Here is a 26335-nt window from a genome sequence, read left to right as displayed (position 1 = left end):
TGTAGTCTTTGTATGGTCACCCCAAAGGTTTTCTCCGTAGGTCTGTAGTCTTTGTTCACCTAGCCTATACTCTGTCTGCGGTCTTCTTTGCCCCTCCCCAATCTTCATGACTTTGCATTTGGCATGGTTGAATTCGAGAAGCCAGTTTCTGGACCACATGTCCAGCCTGTCCAGGTCTCTTTGCAGTCCTGCCTCATCCTCATCCGATTTAATTCTTCTCATCAACTTCACATCATCTGCGAATAGGGACACTTCAGAGTCTATTCCTTCCATCATGTCGTTCGCATATATCAAAAATAGCACTGGTCCTAGAACTGACCCCTGTGGGACTCCGCTCGTTACAGGCTCCCACTGTGATACCTCTTCACTTACCATGACTCGTTGCTGCCTCCCTGTCAGGTATTCCCTTATCCATTGCAGTGCCCTCCCTGTTATATGCGCCTGATCCTCCAGCTTCTGCACTAATCTCTTGTGGGGAACTGTGTCAAAGGTCTTGCAGTCTAGGAAAACGCAATCAACCCACCCCTCTCTCTCGTGTCTTACTTCTGTTACCTTGTCATAAAACTCCAGAAGGTTTGTGACACAGGATTTGCCTTCCATGAACCCATGCTGGTTTTCATTTATAATCTTGTTCCGTTCCAGGTGTTCGACCACTCTCCTCCTGATAATCTTCTCCATGACTTTGCACACAATACATGTCAGAGACACAGGTCTGTAGTTTAGTGCCTCATTTCTGTTTCCTTTCTTAAATATGGGGACTACATTTGCTGTCTTCCATTTCTCAGGTAGTTGCCCAGTTTCAAGGGATGTGTTGAAGATTGTGGTTATGGGCACGCACAGCATCTCTGCTCCTTCTCTAAGGACCGATGGGGAGATGATGTCCGGTCCCATCGCCTTTGAGGTATCAAGGTGACTTAGCAGCTTCTGCACCTCCTCCTCGGTTGTTCGTATGTCATCCAACACTTGTTGGTATATTCCCTCTTGATGTTCCCTTCTGTGCTGTCTTCCCACAGCCCTTCCTGTCTCTACTGTAAAAACTTCCTTAAATCTCCTGTTTAGCTCCTCACATACCTATTCCACCTCACCCTCCCTCCATCACAACGACCCTCCCTCCATCACAACCACCCTCCCTCCATCACACTCACCCTCCTTCCATCACATTCACCCTCCCTCCATCGCACTCACCCTCCCTCCATCACACCGACCCTCCCTCCATCACAACCACCCTCCCTCCATCACAACCACCCTCCCTCCATCACAACCACCCTCCCTCCATCACAACCACCCTCCCTCCATCACAACCACCCTCCCTCCATCACACTCACCCTCCCTCCATCACACTCACCCTCCCTCCATCACAACCACCCTCCCTCCATCACACCGACCCTCCCTCCATCACAACCACCCTCCCTCCATCACAACCACCCTCCCTCCATCACAACCACCCTCCCTCCATCACAACCACCCTCCCTCCATCACAACCAACCTCCTTCCATCACACTCACCCTCCCTCCATCACACTCACCCTCCCTCCATCACACTCACCCTCCCTCCATCACACTCACCCTCCCTCCATCACACTCACCCTCCCTCCATCACAACCACCCTCCCTCCATCACACTCACCCTCCCTCCATCACAACCATCCTCCCCCCATCACAACCACCATCCCTCCATCACACCGACCCTCCCTCCATCACACTCACCCTCCTTCCATCACACTCACCCTCCCTCCATCACACTCACACTCCCTCCATCACAACCACCATCACCTCCGTCACAACTACCCTCCCTCCATCACACTCACCCTCCCTCCATCACAACAATCCTCCCTCCATCACAACTACAATCCCTCCGTCACAACCACCCTCCCTCCATCACACTCACCCTCCCTCCATCACATACACTCTCCACCTCCCTCACAACCACCATCACCTCCGTCAACCCAACTTCCACCCTCCCCATCACACCGACCCTCCCTCCATCACACTCACCCTCCCTCCATCACAACCACCATCCCTCCGTCACAATCCACCCCCCTCCATCACCTCCACCCTCCCTCCATCACCCACCCTCCTCACCCACCCTCCACCCTCCCTCCATCACACTCACCCTCCCTCCATCACACTCACCCTCCCTCCATCACAACCACTCTCCCTCCATCACACCGACCCTCCCTCCATCACACTCACCCTCCCTCCATCACAACCACCCTCCCTCCATCACAACCACCCTCCCTCCATCACAACCACCCTCCCTCCCTCACAACCTCACTTCCTCACAACCTCCCTCCCTCACAACCTCACTCCCTCCATCACAGCTCCTGCAGCAACACTCGGTGAAGCAGACAGACTCTGTAACTTCCGCTGGAAATTCTCGATATTTGAGACAGGTCTATGTGCTGCCTCTCTTTCCCCAGTCCCCCTTCCCCTGTAACTCATCTTCAGTCTCCCCTTCCCCTGTAACTCATCTTCAGTCTCCCCTTCCCCTGTAACTCATCTTCAGTCTCCCCTTCCCCCGAAACTCATCTTCAGTTTCCCTACCCTTGTAACTCATCTTCAATCCCCCCTTCCCCTGTAACTCATCTTCAGTCCCCCTTCCCCTGTAACTCATCTTCAGTTTCCCCTACCCTTGTAACTCATCTTCATTCTCCTCTTCCCCCGTAACTCATCTTCAGTCCCTCCTTCCCACGTAACTCATCTTCAGTCCCCCCTTCCCCCGTAACTCATCTTTAGTCCCCCCTTCCCCCGTAACTCATCTTTAGTCCCCCCTTCCCCTGTACCTCATCTTCAGTGCCCCCTTCCCTGTACCTCATCTTCAGTGCCCCCTTCCCTGTACCTCATCTTTCAGTCCCCCTTCCCATGAACTCATCTTCTCCCCCTTCCCCCGTAACTCATCTTCAGTCCCCCTTCCCCCGTAACTCATCTTCAGTCCCCCCTTCCCCTGTAACTCATCTTCAGTCTCCCCTTCCCCTGTAACTCATCTTCAGTCTCCCCTTCCCCTGTAACTCATCTTCAGTCTCCCCTTCCCCTGTAACTCATCTTCAGTCTCCCCTTCCCCCGTAACTCATCTTTAGTCACCCCTTACCCCGTAACTCATCTTCAGTCCCCTTCCCCGTAACTCATCTTCAGTCCCCCTTCCCCGTAACTCATCTTTCAGTCCCCCTTCCCCTGTAACTCATCTTTAGTCCCCCTTCCCCCTGTAACTCATCTTAGTCCCCCCTTCCCCTGTAACTCATCTTCAGTCCCGCTTCCACCGTAACTCATCTTCAGTCCCCCCTTCCCCTGTAACTCATCTTCAGTCCCCCTTCCCCCTGTAACTCATCTTCAGCTGGTGCCTTTCATATTCTAAGAAAAGCTGGAACTTGTGTTACTCTACGCTATGATACTCTGAGAAAACTTCTCATTTTTTCAGTTGCTACTCTTGCAGCATTGCACAGCTCCTGATGACGCACCGATTAGTGTGAAAGTACTTGAACTAAAGATTTCCACCCCCTACCCCCCCTGGCTTGTCTTGCATGCTCTTACTGTGTAAACTTTGTCTTCGGTCTATGTTACTTGCTTTAATAATAATCATAATTTTTAAATGCGTGGAGGGGTAAGCCAGCGGAAGGCCTCGGTCAGATGGCCACAAGCTCCAGCTGTGGGTTATCATATGATTAAGAGCCGCGTCAGGAAACACTTGTCCTGACAAACATTATACCTACCTACCTACCTTTGTCTTCGACTAGATGGTATCTACAAACACACTTGCACTGTGTTTACTTTGGGTCGTGACTCAGGAAATAGTTATGGGGTCTGAACCGAGTGGTTACCGCACTGACCTGTGTAGTTTCAGGACTCAGCTTGCCAAGGGTTCAGATCCCCACCCGTTCCGTGTTTTAGGTCGTGTGTTTGGCCACTCGCACATTTTATACTCGCTCCAGTGTTTATAAGTTTTGTGTGAAGCAACTTTATGAAGAATAATCCGGCGTTGCAATTATTACCAACGGGTTAATTATTTGCATCTGGCGTGCGGGTTGATGAACTCGCAATCAGGTACTAAAAGTATTTCGTTTTTGTCTGCTGTTTTTACTAGTATTTCTCATGCAGACTGTAAACGTATTCGTAAGTATCTTTATTAAATATAGGTACATTCTACACTTCTTATTTTACCGAACTCCTAGACAGGTGAAGAGAAGTAAGATTTTCTCACTGTTTTATTTAAAGGAGTGAGAGGTTCATGTATGGTATACATTAATGACGAGATGGAGAATGAGAAACATGTGCAACATCTGGGTGTCTTTATTTGTAGACGTTTCGCCATCCAGTGGCTTTATCAATACAAATTCTAGGGCGTAATGGAAAAACTTAAACTATATACAAAAAATGAGGTTTCTTTTACATAGTTCAACTTTATGTCCTTGAATTTGTATTGATGAAGTCACTGGATGGCGAAACGTCTACAAATAAAGATACAGTGAGATAGTTTACCTCTGGAAGCAGAGGCAAGTATATCTCACAGGAACCAGGTGTCTAGAAGTCACGAGGGTCACTTGTAGGCTCAGAGGCGAGGCAGTGACCCTCCACACACACACACACACACACACACACACACACACACACACATATACACATACACACACACACACACACACACACACACACACACACACACACACACACACACACACACACACACACACACACACACACACACACACACACACACACACACACACACACACACACACACACACACACACACACACACACACACACACACACACACACACACACACACACACACACACACACACACAACACATTACACACACCCACACACACACACACACACACACACACACACACACACACACACACACACACACACACACACACACACACACACACACACACACACACATACACACACACACACACACACACAAAGTTCTGCGAGAAACAACCAGGTGTATACATACCGACATTGAATGGTTGAAGAACTGTAATTAACTAGGAGTAATAGAGATAACAGAAGTAGTGAACAACAACAAGGTCAGATGACCACGCAGGTGAACACTGACCACTCACGCAAATTGATGACATCTTGCCAGAATAGATGCTAATGTGTTAATTTTGAAACAGATGGTATTTGTTGTTGCTGTTGTTTAGATTCTTGTTGTTGTTGATGTTGTTGCTGTTGTTGATGTTATTGTTATTACACATGTGCAACATCTGGATATCTTTATTGTAGACGTTTCGCCATCCAGTGGCTTTATCAATACAGATTCTAGGACATAATAGGAAGACAGTAGAACTATATACAAAAGATGAGGTAATCAGTCCCTCGGCCTTGGAGTTAGTGTTCACAGCATCGTGGTGGAGGAGAGTCTGGAGCAAAGGTAAGAAGACTGGTGGTTATATAGGCGTCAGTGGATAGGGACGGGCAGCAGACGAGGGCATAGTCACTGGTAGGCGGGATTCCCCAGTGGAAGTAGGTCCTTCCCAAAGAGATGGGTTAGTTGCAGCAGCCGTGAAGAAGGTCTTGTAGATGTCCTCTGAACCAAGATTCCATGATGTTGCAGTGTCTGACAAGTTGTGCAAAAAAGGTATAAAATACCGACAATATGAAAGTTAAGACACATGTGCAACATCTGGATATCTTTATTGTAGACGTTTCGCCATCCAGTGGCTTTATCAATACAGATTCTAGGACATAATAGGAAGACAGTAGAACTATATACAAAAGATGAGGTAATCAGTCCCTCGGCCTTGTAGTTAGTGTTCACACTGGATGGCGAAACGTCTACAATAAAGATATCCAGATGTTGCACATGTGTCTTAACTTTCATATTGTCGGTATTTTATACCTTTCTTGCACAACTTGTTATTGTTATTGTTACTGTTGATATTGCTGCTGTAGAGAGTGTTGTTGTTGTTGTTGTTGTTGATAAAGTTGCTGTTGTTGATATGTTTTTTTGTTGTTGTTGTTGTTGTTGTTGTTGATGTTGCTATTGTTGTTGATATTGTTGTTGTTGTTGCTGATATTGTTGCTGTTGTTGTCGCTGATATTGCTGTTGTTGTTAATATTGTTATTATTGCTATTGTTTTGCTGTTATTGTGTATGGTTCACTAGGGTTACGAAGCTCATGGAAATAGGAACGCATTGGAGAACATTAAGAGAAAGGTAGTATCTTTAATGTCATGGCTCAAGCTTCCTCACTAGCCTCAAGATAACTTCTCTCCCTCTCTCCCTCTCTCCCTCTCTCCCTCTCTCCCTCCCTCATTACCTTGATAATTGAAGAACACGAGTGAGAGAGGCAGAGGTTCTCAGACAAGACTCACGTCCTGTACATCGAGTGTACAACTTCTGTCGTAAGACTTTCTCGTGATCCGTCAATCATGCCATCAATTACGTCGTTATATTTCGGCTGTTCCACGAACCTCGTCAGATAGATGTCCACATCACTCCAAGTTTTTCATTGATTTTCTATCTATCTTTATGAATTATTTCAGTGTTTTAAAGCTTTTAAAGGTCGTTTTATTTTTCAATTTTTTTTTTTTTACAACAGTATAAATATAATGTGAATCACCTCTTATCTTTATTTCTCAATAGTTTTTTGGCATATTTTTTTGTATAAAATATACTATTAACTTTTGCCTGTTTTTATGTTTTCTTCGCCTGTCTTTTTGTCTCTTTTTTTTAAGCTATCTCTTTCTCTTTTATTTTATCCATTTTTTTCCGCAGCGTCAGTTCGCAGGTACACGAGAAGCGGATCAGGTCGACTGGTTGAACTTCTGAGTAAGTAATACCAAGCTCTCTCTCTCTCTCTCTCTCTCTCTCTCTCTCTCTTTAGACTTCAAATTCTGATTTGTTTCATTTGTTTTGCGCTTAATTTCGCCAAGTGTATTAATCGCTAATAAGTTTGCAAGTGTAAACAGAGAGAGAGAGAGAGAGAGAGAGAGAGAGAGAGAGAGAGAGAGAGAGAGAGAGAGAGAGAGAGAGAGAGAGAGAGAGAGAGAGAGAGGGAGTGCTCTAAATATATTTTTAATGAATTTAATAGATTAATGTAGTCGTAGTTATCTCAGGTGATACATCAGTAATGCTTATATTGTGTCTTACTGCTCTTGTTCACCACAGTTGTTCAATAGTTGTTCATTATATGCTCATTAGTTGTTCGTTAGTTGTTCATTAATTGTTCATTAGTTGTTCACTAATTGTTCATTAATTGTTCATTAGTTGTTCATTAATTGTTCATTAGATGTTCATTAGTTCTTTGGTAGTTGTTCAATAGTTGTTCATTAGATGTTCATTAGTTGTTTGTCAGTTGTTCAATAGCATTTTAATAGTAGTTCAATGGAGGTTCATTAGCAGTTAATTAAAGTTCAATAGAATTTTCTTCATGGAAATTAATAAGTTAATTATAATTTAGGTTAAGAAAACATTCCATTCTAAAATAATCGTAACAGAAATATTAACCTAAGAACAAAAGTAATTTGCATTACGTTATCGAACCCCATTAATTATTTTGACTTTATCGTTCACTGGAGAGTGAACTGCAGGATGAATATACCCAGGATGAATATACCCAGGATGAATATACCCAGGATGAATATACCCAGGATGAATATACCCAGGATGAATATACTCAGGATGAATATACCCAGGATGAATATACCCAGGATGAATGTACTCAGGATGAATATACCCAGGATGAATATACCCAGGATGAATATACCCAGGATGAATATACTCAGGATGAATATACCCAGGATGAATATACCCAGGATGAATATACCCAGGATGAATATACCCAGGATGAATATACCCAGGATGAATGTACTCAGGATGAATATACCCAGGATGAATATACCCAGGATGAATATACCCAGGATGAATATACTCAGGATGAATATACCCAGGATGAATATACCCAGGATGAATATACCCAGGATGAATATACCCAGGATGAATATACCCAGGATGAATATACTCAGGATGAATATACTCAGGATGAATATACCCAGGATGAATATACTCAGGATGAATATACCCAGGATGAATATACTTAGGATGAATATACCCAGGATGAATATACTCAGGATGAATATACCCAGGATGAATATACCCAGGATGAATATACCCAGGATGAATATACCCAGGATGAATATACCCAGGATGAATATACCCAGGATGAATATACCCAGGATGATTATAGTCAGGATGAATATACCCAGGATGAATATACCCAGGATGAATATACCCAGGATGAATATACCCAGGATGAATATACCCAGGATGAATATACCCAGGACGAATATACCCAGGATGAATATACCCAGGATGAATATACCCAAGATGAATATACCCAAGATGAATATACCCAGGATGAATATACCCAGGATGAATATACTCAGGATGAATATACTCAGGATGAATATACCTAGGATGAATATACTCAGGATGAATATACCCAGGATGAATATACTTAGGATGAATATACCCAGGATGAATATACTAAGGATGAATATACCCAGGATGAATATACCCAGGATGAATATACCCAGGATGAATATACCCAGGATGAATATACCCAGGATGAATATACCCAGGATGAATATACCCAGGATGAATATACCCAGGATGAATATACCCAGGATGAATATACTCAGGATGAATATACCCAGGATGAATATACCCAGGATGAATATACCCAGGATGAATATACCCAGGACGAATATACCCAGGATGAATATACCCAGGATGAATATACCCAAGATGAATATACCCAGGATGAATATACCCAGGATGAATATACCCAGGATGAATATACTCAGGATGAATATACTCAGGATGAATATACCCAGGATGAATATACTCAGGATGAATATACCCAGGATGAATATACTTAGGATGAATATACCCAGGATGAATATACTCAGGATGAATATACCCAGGATGAATATACCCAGGATGAATATACCCAGGATGAATATACCCAGGATGAATATACCCAGGATGAATATACCCAGGATGAATATACCCAGGATGAATATACCCAGGATGAATATACCCAGGATGAATATACTCAGGATGAATATACCCAGGATGAATATACCCAGGATGAATATACCCAGGATGAATATACCCAGGATGAATATACCCAGGATGAATATACTCAGGATGAATATACTCAGGATGAATATACCCAGGATGAATATACTCAGGATGAATATACCCAGGATGAATATACTTAGGATGAATATACCCAGGATGAATATACCCAGGATGAATATACCCAGGATGAATATACCCAGGATGAATATACCCAGGATGAATATACCCAGGATGAATATACCCAGGATGAATATACCCAGGATGAATATACCCAGGATGAATATACCCAGGATGAATATACCCAGGATGAATATACTCAGGATGAATATACCCAGGATGAATATACCCAGGATGAATATACCCAGGATGAATATACCCAGGATGAATTTACCCAGGATGAATATACTCAGGATGAATATACTCAGGATGAATATACCCAAGATGAATATACTCAGGATGAATATACCCAGGATGAATATACTTAGGATGAATATACCCAGGATGAATATACTCAGGATGAATATACCCAGGATGAATATACTCAGGATGAATATACCCAGGATGAATATACCCAGGATGAATATACTCAGGATGAATATACCCAGGATGAATATACTCAGGATGAATATACCCAGGATGAATATACCCAGGATGAATATACTTAGGATGAATATACCCAGGATGAATATACTCAGGATGAATATACCCAGGATGAATATACTCAGGATGAATATACCCAGGATGAATATACCCCAGGATGAATATACCCAGGATGAATATACTCAGGATGAATATACCCAGGATGAATATACTCAGGATGAATATACCCAGGATGAATATACCCAGGATGAATATACTTAGGATGAATATACTCAGGATGAATATACTTAGGATGAATATACCCAGGATGAATATACTCAGGATGAATATACCCAGGATGAATATACCCAGGATGAATATACTCAGGATGAATATACTCAGGATGAATATACCCAGGATGAATATACCCAGGATGAATATACCCAGGATGAATATACCCAGGATGAATATACCTAGGATGAATATACCCAGGATGAATATACTCAGGATGAATATACCCAGGATGAATATACCCAGGGTGAATATACTCAGGATGAATATACCCAGGATGAATATACTCAGGATGAATATACCCAGGATGAATATACCCAGGATGAATATACTTAGGATGAATATACCCATGATGAATATACTTAGGATGAATATACTCAGGATGAATATACCCAGGATGAATATACCCAGGATGAATATACCCAGGATGAATATACTTAGGATGAATATACCCAGGATGAATATACTCAGGATGAATATACTCAGGATGAATATACTCAGGATGAATATACCCAGGATGAATATACCCAGGATGAATATACCCAGGATGAATATACCCAGGATGAATATTCCCAAGATTAATATACCCAGGATGAATATACCCAGGATGAATATACCCAGGATGAATATACCCAGGATGAATATTTCCAGGATAAATATACCCAGGATGAATATACCCAGGATGAATATGCCCAGGATGAATATACCCAGGATGAATATACCCAGGATGAATATACCCAGGATGAATATACCCAGGATGAATATACCCAGGATTAATATACCCAGGATGAATATACCCAGGATGAATATACCCAGGATGAATATACCCAAGATAAATATTCCCAGGATTAATATACCCAGGATGAATATACCCAGGATGAATATTCCCAGGATTAATATACCCAAGATGAATATACCTAGCATGAATATACCCAGGATGAATATTCCCAAGATGAATATACCCAGGATGAATGTACCCAGGATGAATATACTCAGGATGAATATTTCCAGGATTAATATACCCAGGATGAATATTCCCATGATTAACATACCCAGGATGAATATTCTCATGATGAACATACCCAGGATGAATACACGCAGGATGACTATACTCGGAACGAATATACCCAGGATGAATACACGCAGGATGACTATACTCGGAACTAATTTACCCAGGATGAATACACGCAGGATGACTATACTCGGAACGAATATACTCATTATGAATATACTTATGGGAGTGTTTCTCTCAGGGTATATACACTGTGGGTTTAATTTAATCCTCATTTTGGGGCTCAAGGTTCTGCTGTCTGATGGTGGGCAGGTTATGGCAAGCCTTAATAACCCTCCTGTAGTCGATAGGCTTTAAACCCGTTCCCCTCCCCCCCCGTCCTCCGTCGCCGCCCTCTTCGTTACACATCCCAGCCATGCAACCCGAGGTGGAGTCTGATTCACGTTTTAGGATATCCAGCCGCTGCCTCTGCTTCCTACCATGCACCAGAATACTTATTGTTACTTTTTCGTCTGGGGAAATCACCTGACGTGTGTCTTTGTTGTTCACCTGAAGCGTGTGTTTGTTGTTCACCTGAAGCGTGTGTTTGTTGTTTACCTGACACGTGTGTTTGTTTACCTGACGCGTGTCTTCCTCTGTCACCCGACACGAATCTTCGTCAAGTGACCGCTGGCTCACCGGTCGGGCTCAGTGGTCTGAGAGTGACTGACAGACTGCCTTTAATATTAGACGTGGCTTTTGTTTAATTATCTGACTAGAAAAAATTACCTGGCACGATCAAGGTTACATACATCACTTTAATGCAAGACTCTTGCACACACACACACACACACACACACACACACACACATGTCAGAGCAGTGATCAGGAACTTCATGAGGAAGTATGTGAAGAAAATAGCTAGATTAAACGTTGGAATTAGAACCAGCGAAACTTCACGTCGTTCTCACGTTAAGTAAACATGACACTGAAAGAAATCGAGTCCGAAGAAGCGTAGTGGAACCACCGACCACTCTGTATTAAGTTTCGATGACTTAGTGGCAGAGACACCGAGAGAAGAAGAGAGGGAGAGGGAGAGGGAGAGGGAGAGGGAGAGGGAGAGGGAGAGGGAGAAGGAGAGGGAGAGGGAGAGGGAGAGGGAGAGGAAGAGGGAGAAGGAGAGGGAGAGGGAGAGGGAGAAGGAGAGGGAGAGGGAGAGGGGCACTACCAACTAGACAACAAAAGGAGAGATTAAAGAATTGAGAACCGTCTTGAACTAACTGGAAATACGACACAAGAGTTGTTCGATGTACTGGAGGAAAAATAATGCAGGGAGATAACAGAAAACCATGAAATAGACAAGCAAGCAGAGGTGTCTTCTACTTGAACAACGTTTCGCCCAACACTGAGTGCACAAACTCACTCACTGTGCGTTTGTGTTTAATTCACCAGTTGTCGACAGATTGTCACTGCTTCGACAAGAGAGGAATTCATACCAAAAACGAGGAAAATGAGCGGCGGAGGTTCAACCAGAAATGTAGAGAAGCAAAGCGGACAACCAAAGATAACAAGGCTCACGAAACAATGGAAAACAGAGACATGAACAGAAAGGACAGAAACGATGCGGCAGAATAAAGGCACTTTAAAAACAACGTCGCAGCAAAGGCTAAAACAGAAGGGAAACCTATTCATAGTCACAAAGGAAGGAAAATAACAGCGAGAAAAAGGAGGAGGAGGAGGTATTACTGAAGACGGTCAAGAAGTATGTGAGGAATTTAACAGATGTCTTAAGAAGGTATTTACGACAAAATAGTACGAATTATAGTACACAACTAGAGGAACAAATAAACAGAGGTGTCAGCAGTGAACGTGATGCTGACTAATCTTAGTACAGTATACGAGAATCCAAACAAATAATCATTTAGGACACTCTACACGACGTATAAAATCCTGTAAAGTAGCGACAGAATAGGCAAAGACAGGTTGCTTGTGAGGAGCCCTGGACCAAGAGACAGAAAAGGAAGCCAGAGAAGAATAGTGGTGGAAGAGACGTAGTGGAAGAGTTGTCACTTGGAGGTCAGGTGGTGGAAGCTTTGCCACCTGCTGGAGTGGTGGAGTGGGCAACTGGTAGAGTAATGAAGGCGTAATCACTTGGAGAGGTAGAGAGGACGGTGGAGGAATGGTTGAGGGGACAGAGGAAGGAAGGTAGAGGGGACGGTAGAGAGAACAGTGGGGTGGAAGAGGGGACGGTGGAGAGAACAGTGGGGTGGAAGAGGGGACGGTAGAGAGAACAGTGGGGTGGAAGAGGGGACGGTAGAGAGAACAGTAGAAGGGACGGAGGGTTGAAGCATACAGTGGGTGTGAGCCCAGGCTGGCATGTTGCCTTAGTTTTTCATGGCGATCGTCCACAGGGTCAGACCACACAGCCACCCATTCAGGCCACCCAACCACCCAACCGCCCAGTCAGGCCACCCAGCCACCCCGTGTATAATCATAGTTTCTCAAAGAAAAGTTTAAAAAATAGTCAGAAAAGGAGCAGGAAGAAAACAGAACAATATAGATAGGAACTAGCACCATTGTTGATCATAAACAGACGCATCAAGTTCAACATATCTGAAGAAAGTAACAAGGTCAGTAGATCACAAGAAGTTGTTACTGCTGGACTGCAAGTATCTCTGACAGCAGGATTTCATTAGTGATGCTAATCATATGAAATGCAGTTTCACAAGTAACCCTCACATAGGAGAGAGGAGCTTACGACGACGTTTCGGTCCGACTTGGACCATTTACAAAGTCAGTGTGACTTTGTAATAATAATATTATCTCCTTTATATTATAACAATAAGATAAAATGACCCCAATGGAAATATGTGTGTCTGACTTTTTTTGGGTTATCCCAGATTCTCTACACATATGCTGCTATGTATGATAATCTATCTAACTGTATTTGTGTATACCTGAATAAACTTACTGTTCCAGTCACAGTATTGTGCCTTCCTGTTACTTATTATTTTTTTTATTATCTCACTGGCCGATTCCCACCAAGGCAGGGTGGCCCGAAAAAGAAAAACTTTCACCATCATTCACTCCATCACTGTCTTGCCAGAAGGGTGCTTTACACTACATCCTGTTACTTATAAATGCAAATTGTGTGGACAGAGGCAGTAGGATAACTACATCTTAGAGTGATCGAACATCCAGTCGTTCACAGACCTCCAGACAACCTCTACAGGATATGACAAAACACTATTGTTAATGATACCTGAAATTTTCAGAGGTTATCCACATACACTATCGACCTTATGAATAAACTGATAAAAGTTCAACTCAACAATCACCAGTGACTTTGAATGGCTAAAAGACACTTAAAAATTCCTGAGATTGTTTCTCCACTGAAATTTTGTAGATTAGTTATGTGAAGTCATTGTAATGGATGAAATTATTGTAATATTTTATTTTTGAGATGTAGCAGTGCCCAGCTGGGTCCGAAAAAGACCCATTGTGACCTCTGCTAATCCTGTTCTTGCGCAACTGCTCACGGGATGGGCTGCGGATGCATAATAAACTAACCGCTTAGCCGACACAGCTAAAAGCTGAAACTAGCCATCCAGTCAGGCTTCCCAGACAGTCAAGCCAACTGACTAACCAGTCATGCCACCACCATTATCAGCCAGTCGCACAATGATTTACCAGCCAGTCAGTCAGATATTCAACCAGCTGAGTGTTTAGGGAAACAGTCAACCAGCCAGCCAGTCAGAAAGCCAGTCAGAAAGCCAGCCAGCCAGCCAGCCAGCCAGCCAGCCAGCCAGCCAGCCAGCCAGCCAGCTATTCAGCCAGACAGCCAGTTAGTCAGTTGTGGCCACTAGGGAACTATGCACACACCATAAGAGAAATGGCTACATTTATCAAGGCAGAGCATTTTTTAAAGTCTCACACCGGGTGTTCACCATTGTTGGAACATCGTGTGTTCACGAAATATTTAAAAGTTTTATACAGTATATAATTATTTTATTTATTTATTTATTATCACATTGGCCGTTTCCCACCAAGGCAGGGTGGCCCCAAAAAAAAGAAAAACTTTCATCATCATTCACTTCATCACTGTCTTGCAGAAGACGTGCTTACACTACAGTTATAAAACTGCAACATTAACACCCCTCCTTCACTCCTTCAGAGTGCAGGCACTGTACTTCCCATCTCCAGGACTCAAGTCCGGCCTGCCGGTTTCCCTGAACCCCTTCATAAATATTACTCTGCTCACACTCCAACAGCACGTCAAGTCCTAAATCCATTTGTCTCAATTCGCTCCTATCTGACACACTCACGCATGTTTGCTGGAAGTCAAAGCCTCTCACACACAAAACCTCCTTTACCCCCTCCCTCCAACCTTTCCTAGGCCGACCCCTACCCCGCCTTCCCTCCAGTACAGATTTATACACTCTTGAAGTCATTCTCTTTTGTTCCATACTCTTTACATGTCCGAACCACCTCAACAACCCCTCCTCAGCCCTCTGGATAATAGTTTTGGTAATCCCGCACCTTCTCCTAATTTCCAAACTACGAATTCTCTGCATTATATTCACACCACACATTGCTCTCAGACATGACATCTCCACTGCCTCCAGCCTTCTCCTCGCTGCAACATTCACCACCCATGTTTCACACCCGTATAAGAGAGTTGGTATAACTAAACTCGAATACAAGGACAAAGTTCTTTGTCTCCACAGACTCCTCAGTGCATCACTCACTTTTTTCCCATCATCAGTTCCATGATTCACCTCATCCTTCATAAACCCATCCGCTGACACGTCCACTCCCAAATACCTGAATACATTCACCTCCTCCATACTCTCTACCTCCAACCTGATATCCAATCTTTCGTTACCTATATTTTTGTTATCCTCATTATATATAAACCATTTCCTTCTTGGATTAAACGGTCTACCTCCATCTATAAAATTTTACTGTTGATTGTGAAGGAAATAACTCATTGTCTTTTTAGATTTCTTACTCATTAAAGGAAACTAAACAATTAAATCCAAAATAATCAGAAATCCAAAAGATAACTGATCTTACATACACTGTTATTCTTCACATCATGACTGAGTTAAACTTTCTGTGTTAGCGTCTATGTTTTTGAGAACTTTGTGTAGTTGCAGCCCAGAGTTCATAGATGAGGATATAATGATAAAATTTGAAATAGAGAATAATCTAAAATATCCACAAAATTTAATCGACAAACCTTTTGAAATTGACAGAAATACATTTTACAACTAAAAAAAAATCGACCAACATTATCTTTTATTATTATTATTATTATTATTATTATTATTATTATTATTATTATTATTATTATTATTATTATTATTATTATTATTATTATTATTATTATTATTAAAAAAATTTTTTTAAGAAAAATATAGCCAATACTTAGAAAAAAATATAGTGTTTCTGTTTCATCCAAATTTAATGTCTCAACAATATAAGTTGTTGCGTTTTTTTTTTTTTTTTTAAACCTGCTAGTAATGTTTTTACCAGAAGTAACGCGGAACTTGCCAAGTCATCGTTATTCAAACTACGTTATTTGGCAACGATATTTTATATGTACTTGTGATTTATATGTTGCTATTATTTAGTGAACTTTTTTAATTAATTGTTGCTTGCAATGTTTTACCATAAAATATCTGGATGTGTGGTTTATTAGGGGTTTATTGATTTTTATTTAGGTTAGAACGATTGAAAAATGTTTTAATGGTTTTTGTTTTATTTCTGTCTGTTTCAGGTCCGACAGGAAGAACACTGACTCGTCAGCAGGAGAGTGAGCAGCAGAAGAAGCAGCAGCAGCAGCAGCAGCAGCAACAGCAGCAACAGCAGCAGCAACAGCAGCAACAGCAGCAGCAACAGCGCTCACATACTAGCGGCAAGAGAGAGTGCGCCTCTCTTCCCCTGTGTGGCCCCAGGGCGCAGCATTCACAGCAGAGAGACGCACAGACACAGCACTCTTACTACAAGGGCGTGCAGCAACAACAGCTCAGAGAGGTTCAACAGCTGCAACAGGCACAGGGGACGCATCATTCACAGCTGAAAGAAGTACATCAAGTCCAGCAGCAGCAACTGCAGAAGCAACAGCAACAACAGCAGCAGAAACAGCAGCCGAGAGCAGCACAACAAATAACACACAAGGACCTAACTAAAATCAGTGACCTGCAGCTGAAAAAAAATAAGTTCAAGCAGCAACAGCGGCATCAGCAGGAAGTACCCGACAATGATAATAAATCCGTACATATTATTAAGATTCAACAAGAAAAAGAATCACAGTCACAAGAGAATCACAGAATAAGACACCATCAAAGCCAGACTGAGCAGCAAGATTACTTCAAACAGCAGTCGCAGCAACAACACCATCAACAGCAGCAGCAGCAGCAACACCAGCTACAGCAGCAACAACATCAACAGCAGCAACAGGCAAAAGTGAAACAGATTCAACAACTTCAGAGAACGCCGAAGATCGATATTCCAGGTCAGAAGTTTCAGACGGGAGAGGAGCAGTACGCAGACAACCATTACCAGCAGCTGATACGTGCAGGTTCTCTGAGTAGTGGAGAAGCTGCAGCTATTATTGAGCAGCGTCGAAGTCGAAGTCCTCTGCCGTTACCCAGTCGGGCTCAGGTCGCCAGCAGCGCAACCGGAGAGAAAGGATTCATTCCTCCCATAAATGTTGCTCAGAGTCGGCCTCCTGAGCGAGTTCGAGAGACCTTTATTGCAGCTACTTTAAAGGAACGCAAGAACAACTTGACGAAGAGCCAGGACGTAGGAGGATCACATGTACAGGATTCAGTGAACGTTGATCATTTCAAGACTGCTGAAAGAGGTCCTACAAACATCGGAAGATCAGCCGATGCAACTCCAAAAACTGCTGTGCCACACACGGAAACAACTGCAAGTGAAAATCGAACTGATGTTATTCGGGCGGCAGCTAAAGCGTTCAACGAGAACTTCCAGTCATATTCGTTCTCTGGATACCTTACCAAAACACGCAAGGATTCGGTAACTACAAAAGAATCTCCCATTTCGTCTAAAGATAACAACGAAGCCCCACCAGATGTAAAGTTGCCACCTACAGGCAACATCATACCGCACGAGAGAGAGGCCAAGCTTGTAAATTCAGAGGTTTCGCTTGTCAATAGCTACAACAGTACCCCTAAGCCTTTCACCAGAGGTCCAGCTGGCAAGATCATTGTGCCCCTGACAACCTTTGTGCCTGCCAGCAAGTCGTCGGAAGTCGTGACAAATCTTGATAAGATTATATTACGAGATCCACTTGGTGGAGACAGAGAGCAAGTAACCTCGAAACCAAACACAGTAGAGACAACAAAGGAGGCATTTACTACTATTACATCAACTACCGCTCTCTCCGGGGTAAAACAAATCGCTATAAAAGCGGAACTGACCAAAGGTAAAAGTCAGAGCACTCTTACTAAAGAGCAACCAAGCACCAATCACCAGGAGCAAGCTCGAGGACTCCACCAGAAGGAACAACCCACTAAGACCAGGGAGAAAATCCTCAACGGCAACAGTAGTTGCTCAAGTTCATCCAGCGTCAAGTCTCGAGGCCCTACGACTACAGCTGCAAGTACTACCAGCAGCAACAAGAAGCCGCCAAAAACCCTCCCACCTCTTCTAAGTAGCCTAAGGTTCCACGTCGGCGGTGACAAGATGAAGGGCAACAGCGAAGGGGCGCTGCTAATAGTGTGCAGAGTCGGAGAGGAGGACCAAGTAGTCAGGCTTTTGAAGGAGCTTACTGCTACAGGAGCCCTCGAGGCTACAGAGGTCAATCAAGCCGACCGCTCAGGGAGAGTGAGTACATGACCCATGATCCTGTTCTTCTGATGCTTAATACTTTCTATCGTCTTCTTTTGGACTTTTTTTTTTTTTTACACTGATCAGATTTATTGCTATCACTCAAAATCACTGTCATCACCCAACATCACTGTCTTCACTACCATCACTGTCTTCACTATCATCACCCACCATCACTGTCTTCACTATCATCACCCACCATCACACTCTTCACTACCATCACCCACCATCACTGTCTTCACTACCATCACCCACCATCACACTCTTCACTACCATCACCCACCATCACTGTCTTCACTACCATCACCCACCATCACTGTCTTCACTACCATCACCCACCATCAATCTCCTCGCTACCATCACCCACCATCACTGTCTTCACTACCATCACCCACCATCACTGTCTTCACTACCAACACCCACCATCACTCTCCTCGCTACCATCACCCACCATCACTACCATCACCCACAATCACTGTCTTCACTACCATCACCCACCATCATTGTCTTCACTACCATCACGCACCGTCACTGTCTTCACTACCATCACCCACCATCACTGTATTCAATACCATCACCCACCATCACTGTCTTCACTACCATCACCCACCATCACTGTATTCACTACCATCACCCACCATCACTGTCTTCACTACCATCACCCACCGTCACTGTCTTCACTACCATCACCCATCATCACTGTCTTCACTACCATCCCCCACCATCACTGTCTTCACTACCATCACCCACCATCACTATCTTCACTACCATCACCCACCATCACTGTCTTCACTACCATCACCCACCATCACTATCTTCACTACCATCACCCACCATCACTGTCTTCACTACCATCACCCACCATCACTGTCTTCACTACCATCACCCACCATCACTGTCTTCACTAAAATCACCCACCATCACTATCTTCACTACCATCACCCACCATCACTCTCTTCGCTACCATCACCCACCATCACTGTCTTCACTACCATCACCCACCGTCACTGTCTTCACTACCATCACCCACCATCACTATCTTCACTACCATCACCCACCATCACTGTCTTCACTACCATCACCCACCATCACTGTCTTCACTACCATCACCCACCATCACTCTCTTCACTACCATCACCCACCATCACTGTCTTCACTACCATCACCCACCATCACTCTCTTCGCTACCATCACCCACCATCACTGTCTTCACTACCATCACCCACCATCACTGTCTTCACTACCATCAACCCACCATCACTGTCTTCACTATCATCACCCATCATCACACTCTTCACTACCATCACCCACCATCACTGTCTTCACTACCATCACCCACCATCACTGTCTTCACTACCATCACCCACCATCACTTTCTTCACTACCATCACCCACCATCACTGTCTTCACTACCATCACCGACCATCACTGTCTTCACTACCATCACCCACCATCACACTCTTCACTACTATCACCTACCATCACTGTCTTCACTATCATCACCCACCATCACTCTCTTCACTACCATCACCCACCATCACTCTCTTCACTACCATCACCCACCATCACTTTCTTCACTACCATCACCCACCATCACTGTCTTCACTACCATCACCCACCATCACTGTCTTCACTACCATCACCCATCATCACTGTCTTCACTACCATCACCCATCATCACTGTCTTCACTACCATCACCCACCATCACTCTCTTCACTACCATCACCCACCATCACTTTCTTCACTACCACCACCCACCATCACTGTCTTCACTACCATCACCCACCATCACTGTCTTCACTACCATCACCCACCATCACTGTCTTCATTACCATCATCCACCATCACTGTCTTCACTACCATCACCCACCATCACTGTCTTCACTACCATCACCCACCATCACTGTCTTCACTACCATCACCCACCATCACACTCTTCACTACCATCACCCACCATCACTGTCTTCACTACCATCACCCACCATCACACTCTTCACTACCATCACCCACCATCACTGTCTTCACTACCATCACCCACCATCACTGTCTTCACTACCATCACCCACCATCACTGTCTTCACTACCATCACCCACCATCACTGTCTTCACTACCATCACCCACCATCACTGTCTTCACTACCATCACCCACCATCACTGTCTTCACTACCATCACCCACCATCACTGTCTTCACTACCATCACCCACCATCACTGTCTTCACTACCATCACCCACCATCACACTCTTCACTACCATCACCCACCATCACTATCTTCACTACCATCACCCACCATCACTGTCTTCACTACCATCACCCACCATCACTGTCTTCACTACCATCACCCACCATCACTGTCTTCACTACCACCACCCACCATCACTGCCTTCACTACCACCACCCATCATCACTGTCTTCACTACCATCACCCATCATCACTGTCTTCACTACCACCACCCACAATCACTATCTTCACTACCATCACCCACCATCACTGTCTTAACTACCATCACCCACCATCACTGTCTTCACTACCATCACCCACCATCACTATCTTCACTACCATCACCCACCATCACTGTCTTCACTACCATCACCCACCATCACTATCTTCACTACCATCACCCACCATCACTGTCTTCACTACCATCACCCACCATCACTGTCTTCACTACCATCACCCACCATCACTGTCTTCACTAAAATCACCCACCATCACTATCTTCACTACCATCACCCACCATCACTCTCTTCGCTACCATCACCCACCATCACTGTCTTCACTACCATCACCCACCGTCACTGTCTTCACTACCATCACCCACCATCACTATCTTCACTACCATCACCCACCATCACTGTCTTCACTACCATCACCCACCATCACTGTCTTCACTACCATCACCCACCATCACTCTCTTCACTACCATCACCCACCATCACTGTCTTCACTACCATCACCCACCATCACTCTCTTCGCTACCATCACCCACCATCACTGTCTTCACTACCATCACCCACCATCACTGTCTTCACTACCATCAACCCACCATCACTGTCTTCACTATCATCACCCATCATCACACTCTTCACTACCATCACCCACCATCACTGTCTTCACTACCATCACCCACCATCACTGTCTTCACTACCATCACCCACCATCACTTTCTTCACTACCATCACCCACCATCACTGTCTTCACTACCATCACCGACCATCACTGTCTTCACTACCATCACCCACCATCACACTCTTCACTACTATCACCTACCATCACTGTCTTCACTATCATCACCCACCATCACTCTCTTCACTACCATCACCCACCATCACTCTCTTCACTACCATCACCCACCATCACTTTCTTCACTACCATCACCCACCATCACTGTCTTCACTACCATCACCCACCATCACTGTCTTCACTACCATCACCCATCATCACTGTCTTCACTACCATCACCCATCATCACTGTCTTCACTACCATCACCCACCATCACTCTCTTCACTACCATCACCCACCATCACTTTCTTCACTACCACCACCCACCATCACTGTCTTCACTACCATCACCCACCATCACTGTCTTCACTACCATCACCCACCATCACTGTCTTCATTACCATCATCCACCATCACTGTCTTCACTACCATCACCCACCATCACTGTCTTCACTACCATCACCCACCATCACTGTCTTCACTACCATCACCCACCATCACACTCTTCACTACCATCACCCACCATCACTGTCTTCACTACCATCACCCACCATCACACTCTTCACTACCATCACCCACCATCACTGTCTTCACTACCATCACCCACCATCACTGTCTTCACTACCATCACCCACCATCACTGTCTTCACTACCATCACCCACCATCACTGTCTTCACTACCATCACCCACCATCACTGTCTTCACTACCATCACCCACCATCACTGTCTTCACTACCATCACCCACCATCACTGTCTTCACTACCATCACTCATCATCACTGTCTTCACTACCATCACCCACCATCACACTCTTCACTACCATCACCCACCATCACTATCTTCACTACCATCACCCACCATCACTGTCTTCACTACCATCACCCACCATCACTGTCTTCACTACCATCACCCACCATCACTGTCTTCACTACCACCACCCACCATCACTGCCTTCACTACCACCACCCATCATCACTGTCTTCACTACCATCACCCATCATCACTGTCTTCACTACCACCACCCACAATCACTATCTTCACTACCATCACCCACCATCACTGTCTTAACTACCATCACCCACCATCACTGTCTTCACTACCATCACCCACCATCACTGTCTTCACTACCATCACCCACCATCACTGTCTTCACTACCATCACCCATCATCACTGTCTTCACTACCATCACCCACCATCACTGTCTTCACTACCATCACCCATCATCACTGTCTTCACTACCATCACCCATCATCACTGTCTTCACTACCATCACCCACCATCACTGTCTTCACTACCATCACCCACCATCACTGTCTTCACTACCATCACCCACCATCACTGTCTTCACTACCACCACCCATCATCACTGTGTTCCCTACCATCACCCACCATCACTGTCTTCACTACCATCACCCACCATCACTGTCTTCACTACCATCACCCACCATCACTGTCTTCACTACCATCACCCACCATCACTGTCTTCACTACCATCACCCACCATCACTGTCTTCACTACCATCACCCACCATCACTGTCTTAACTACCATCACCCACCATCACTATCTTCACTACCATCACCCACCATCACTGTCTTCACTACCATCACCCACCATCACTGTCTTCACTACCATCACCCACCATCACTGTCTTCACTACCATCACCCACCATCACTGTCTTCACTACCATCACCCACCATCACTGTCTTCACTACCATCACCCACCATCACTGTCTTCACTACCATCACCCACCATCACTGTCTTCACTACCATCACCCACCATCACTGTCTTCACTACCATCACCCACCATCACTGTCTTCACTACCATCACTCATCATCACTGTCTTCACTACCATCACCCACCATCACTGTCTTCACTACCATCACCCAACATCACTGTCTTCACTACCATCACCCATCATCACTGTCTTCACTACCATCACCCATCATCACTGTCTTCACTACCATCACCCATCATCACTGTCTTCACTACCATCACCCATCATCACTGTCTTCACTATCATCACCCACCATCACTGTCTTCACTACCATCACCCATCATCACTGTCTTCACTACCATCACCCATCATCACTGTCTTCACTACCATCACCCATCATCACTGTCTTCACTACCATCACCCATCATCACTGTCTTCACTACCATCACCCATCATCACTGTCTTCACTACCATCACCCATCATCACTGTCTTCACTATCATCACCCATCATCACTGTCTTCACTACCATCACCCATCATCACTGTCTTCACTACCATCACCCAACATCACTGTCTTCACTACCATCACCCATCATCACTGTCTTCACTACCATCACCCATCATCACTGTCTTCACTACCATCACCCATCATCACTGTCTTCACTACCATCACCCACCATCACTGTCTTCACTACCATCACCCATCATCACTGTCTTCACTATCATCACCCATCATCACTGTCTTCACTACCATCACCCATCATCACTGTCTTCACTACCATCACCCATCATCACTGTCTTCACTACCATCACCCATCATCACTGTCTTCACTACCATCACCCACCATCACTGTCTTCACTACCACCACCCACCATCACTGTCTTCACTACCATCACCCACTATCACTGTCTTCACTACCATCACCCACCATCACTGTCTTCACTACCATCACCCACCATCACACTCTTCACTACCACTACCCACCATCACTGTCTTCACTACCATCACCCACCATCACACTCTTCACTACCACCACCCACCATCACTGTCTTCACTACCATCACCCACAATCACACTCTTCACTACCATCACCCATCATCACTGTCTTCACTACCATCACCCACCATCACTGTCTTCACTACCACCACCCACCATCACTGTCTTCACTACCATCATCCACTATCACTGTCTTCACTACCATCACCCACCATCACTGTCTTCACTACCATCACCCACCATCACACTCTTCACTACCATCACCCATCATCACTGTCTTCACTACCATCACCCACCATCACTGTCTTCACTACCACCACCCACCATCACTGTCTTCACTACCATCACCCACCATCACACTCTTCACTACCATCACCCATCATCACTGTCTTCACTACCATCACCCACCATCACTGTCTTCACTACCATCACCCACCATCACACTCTTCACTACCATCACCCATCATCACTGTCTTCACTACCATCACCCACCATCACTGTCTTCACTACCACCACCCACCATCACTGTCTTCACTACCACCACCCACCATCACTGTCTTCACTACCATCACCCACCATCACTGTCTTCACTACCATCACCCACCATCACACTCTTCACTACCACCACCCATCATCACTGTCTTCACTACCATCACCCACCATCACTGTCTTCACTACCACCACCCACCATCACTGTCTTCACTACCATCACCCACCATCACACTCTTCACTACCATCACCCATCATCACTGTCTTCACTACCATCACCCACCATCACTGTCTTCACTACCATCACCCACCATCACTGTCTTCACTACCATCACCCACCATCACACTCTTCACTACCACCACCCACCATCACTGTCTTCACTACCATCACCCACAATCACACTCTTCACTACCATCACCCATCATCACTGTCTTCACTACCATCACCCACCATCACTGTCTTCACTACCACCACCCACCATCACTGTCTTCACTACCATCATCCACTATCACTGTCTTCACTACCATCACCCACCATCACTGTCTTCACTACCATCACCCACCATCACACTCTTCACTACCATCACCCATCATCACTGTCTTCACTACCATCACCCACCATCACTGTCTTCACTACCATCATCCACTATCACTGTCTTCACTACCATCACCCACCATCACTGTCTTCACTACCATCACCCACCATCACACTCTTCACTACCATCACCCATCATCACTGTCTTCACTACCATCACCCACCATCACTGTCTTCACTACCACCACCCACCATCACTGTCTTCACTACCATCATCCACTATCACTGTCTTCACTACCATCACCCACCATCACTGTCTTCACTACCACCACCCACCATCACTGTCTTCACTACCATCACCCACCATCACACTCTTCACTACCACCACCCACCATCACTGTCTTCACTACCATCACCCACCATCACTGTCTTCACTACGATCACCCACCATCACTGTCTTCACTACCATCACCCACCATCACTGTCTTCACTACCATCACCCACCATCACTGTCTTCACTACCATCACCCACCATCACACTCTTCACT

The 26335-nt window shown here is 44.8% G+C and overlaps 1 protein-coding gene across 4 annotated transcripts in view; it reads left to right on the top strand.

Annotated features, from left to right (window-relative positions):
- LOC128684057 (uncharacterized) overlaps positions 1 to 26335 on the top strand; it is a 513285-nt gene that overhangs the window by 410116 nt on the left and 76834 nt on the right. For 3 of the 4 annotated variants that reach the window (XM_070091274.1, XM_070091283.1, XM_070091290.1), the window contains exon 6: positions 16742 to 18816. In XM_070091274.1, coding sequence (XP_069947375.1) covers positions 16742 to 18816 — 2075 coding nt within the window. Of the gene's footprint in view, positions 1 to 6728; positions 6783 to 16741; positions 18817 to 26335 lie in introns of all 4 variants that reach the window. The other variant, XM_070091277.1, reaches the window with a different exon arrangement.

Source organism: Cherax quadricarinatus, chromosome 3 (assembly GCF_038502225.1).
Source record: "Cherax quadricarinatus isolate ZL_2023a chromosome 3, ASM3850222v1, whole genome shotgun sequence".
Classification (NCBI taxonomy): Eukaryota; Metazoa; Arthropoda; class Malacostraca; order Decapoda; family Parastacidae; genus Cherax; species Cherax quadricarinatus.
The sequence above is the reverse complement of the archived record's forward strand: the minus strand, read 5'-3'. Positions and strand labels throughout refer to the sequence as shown.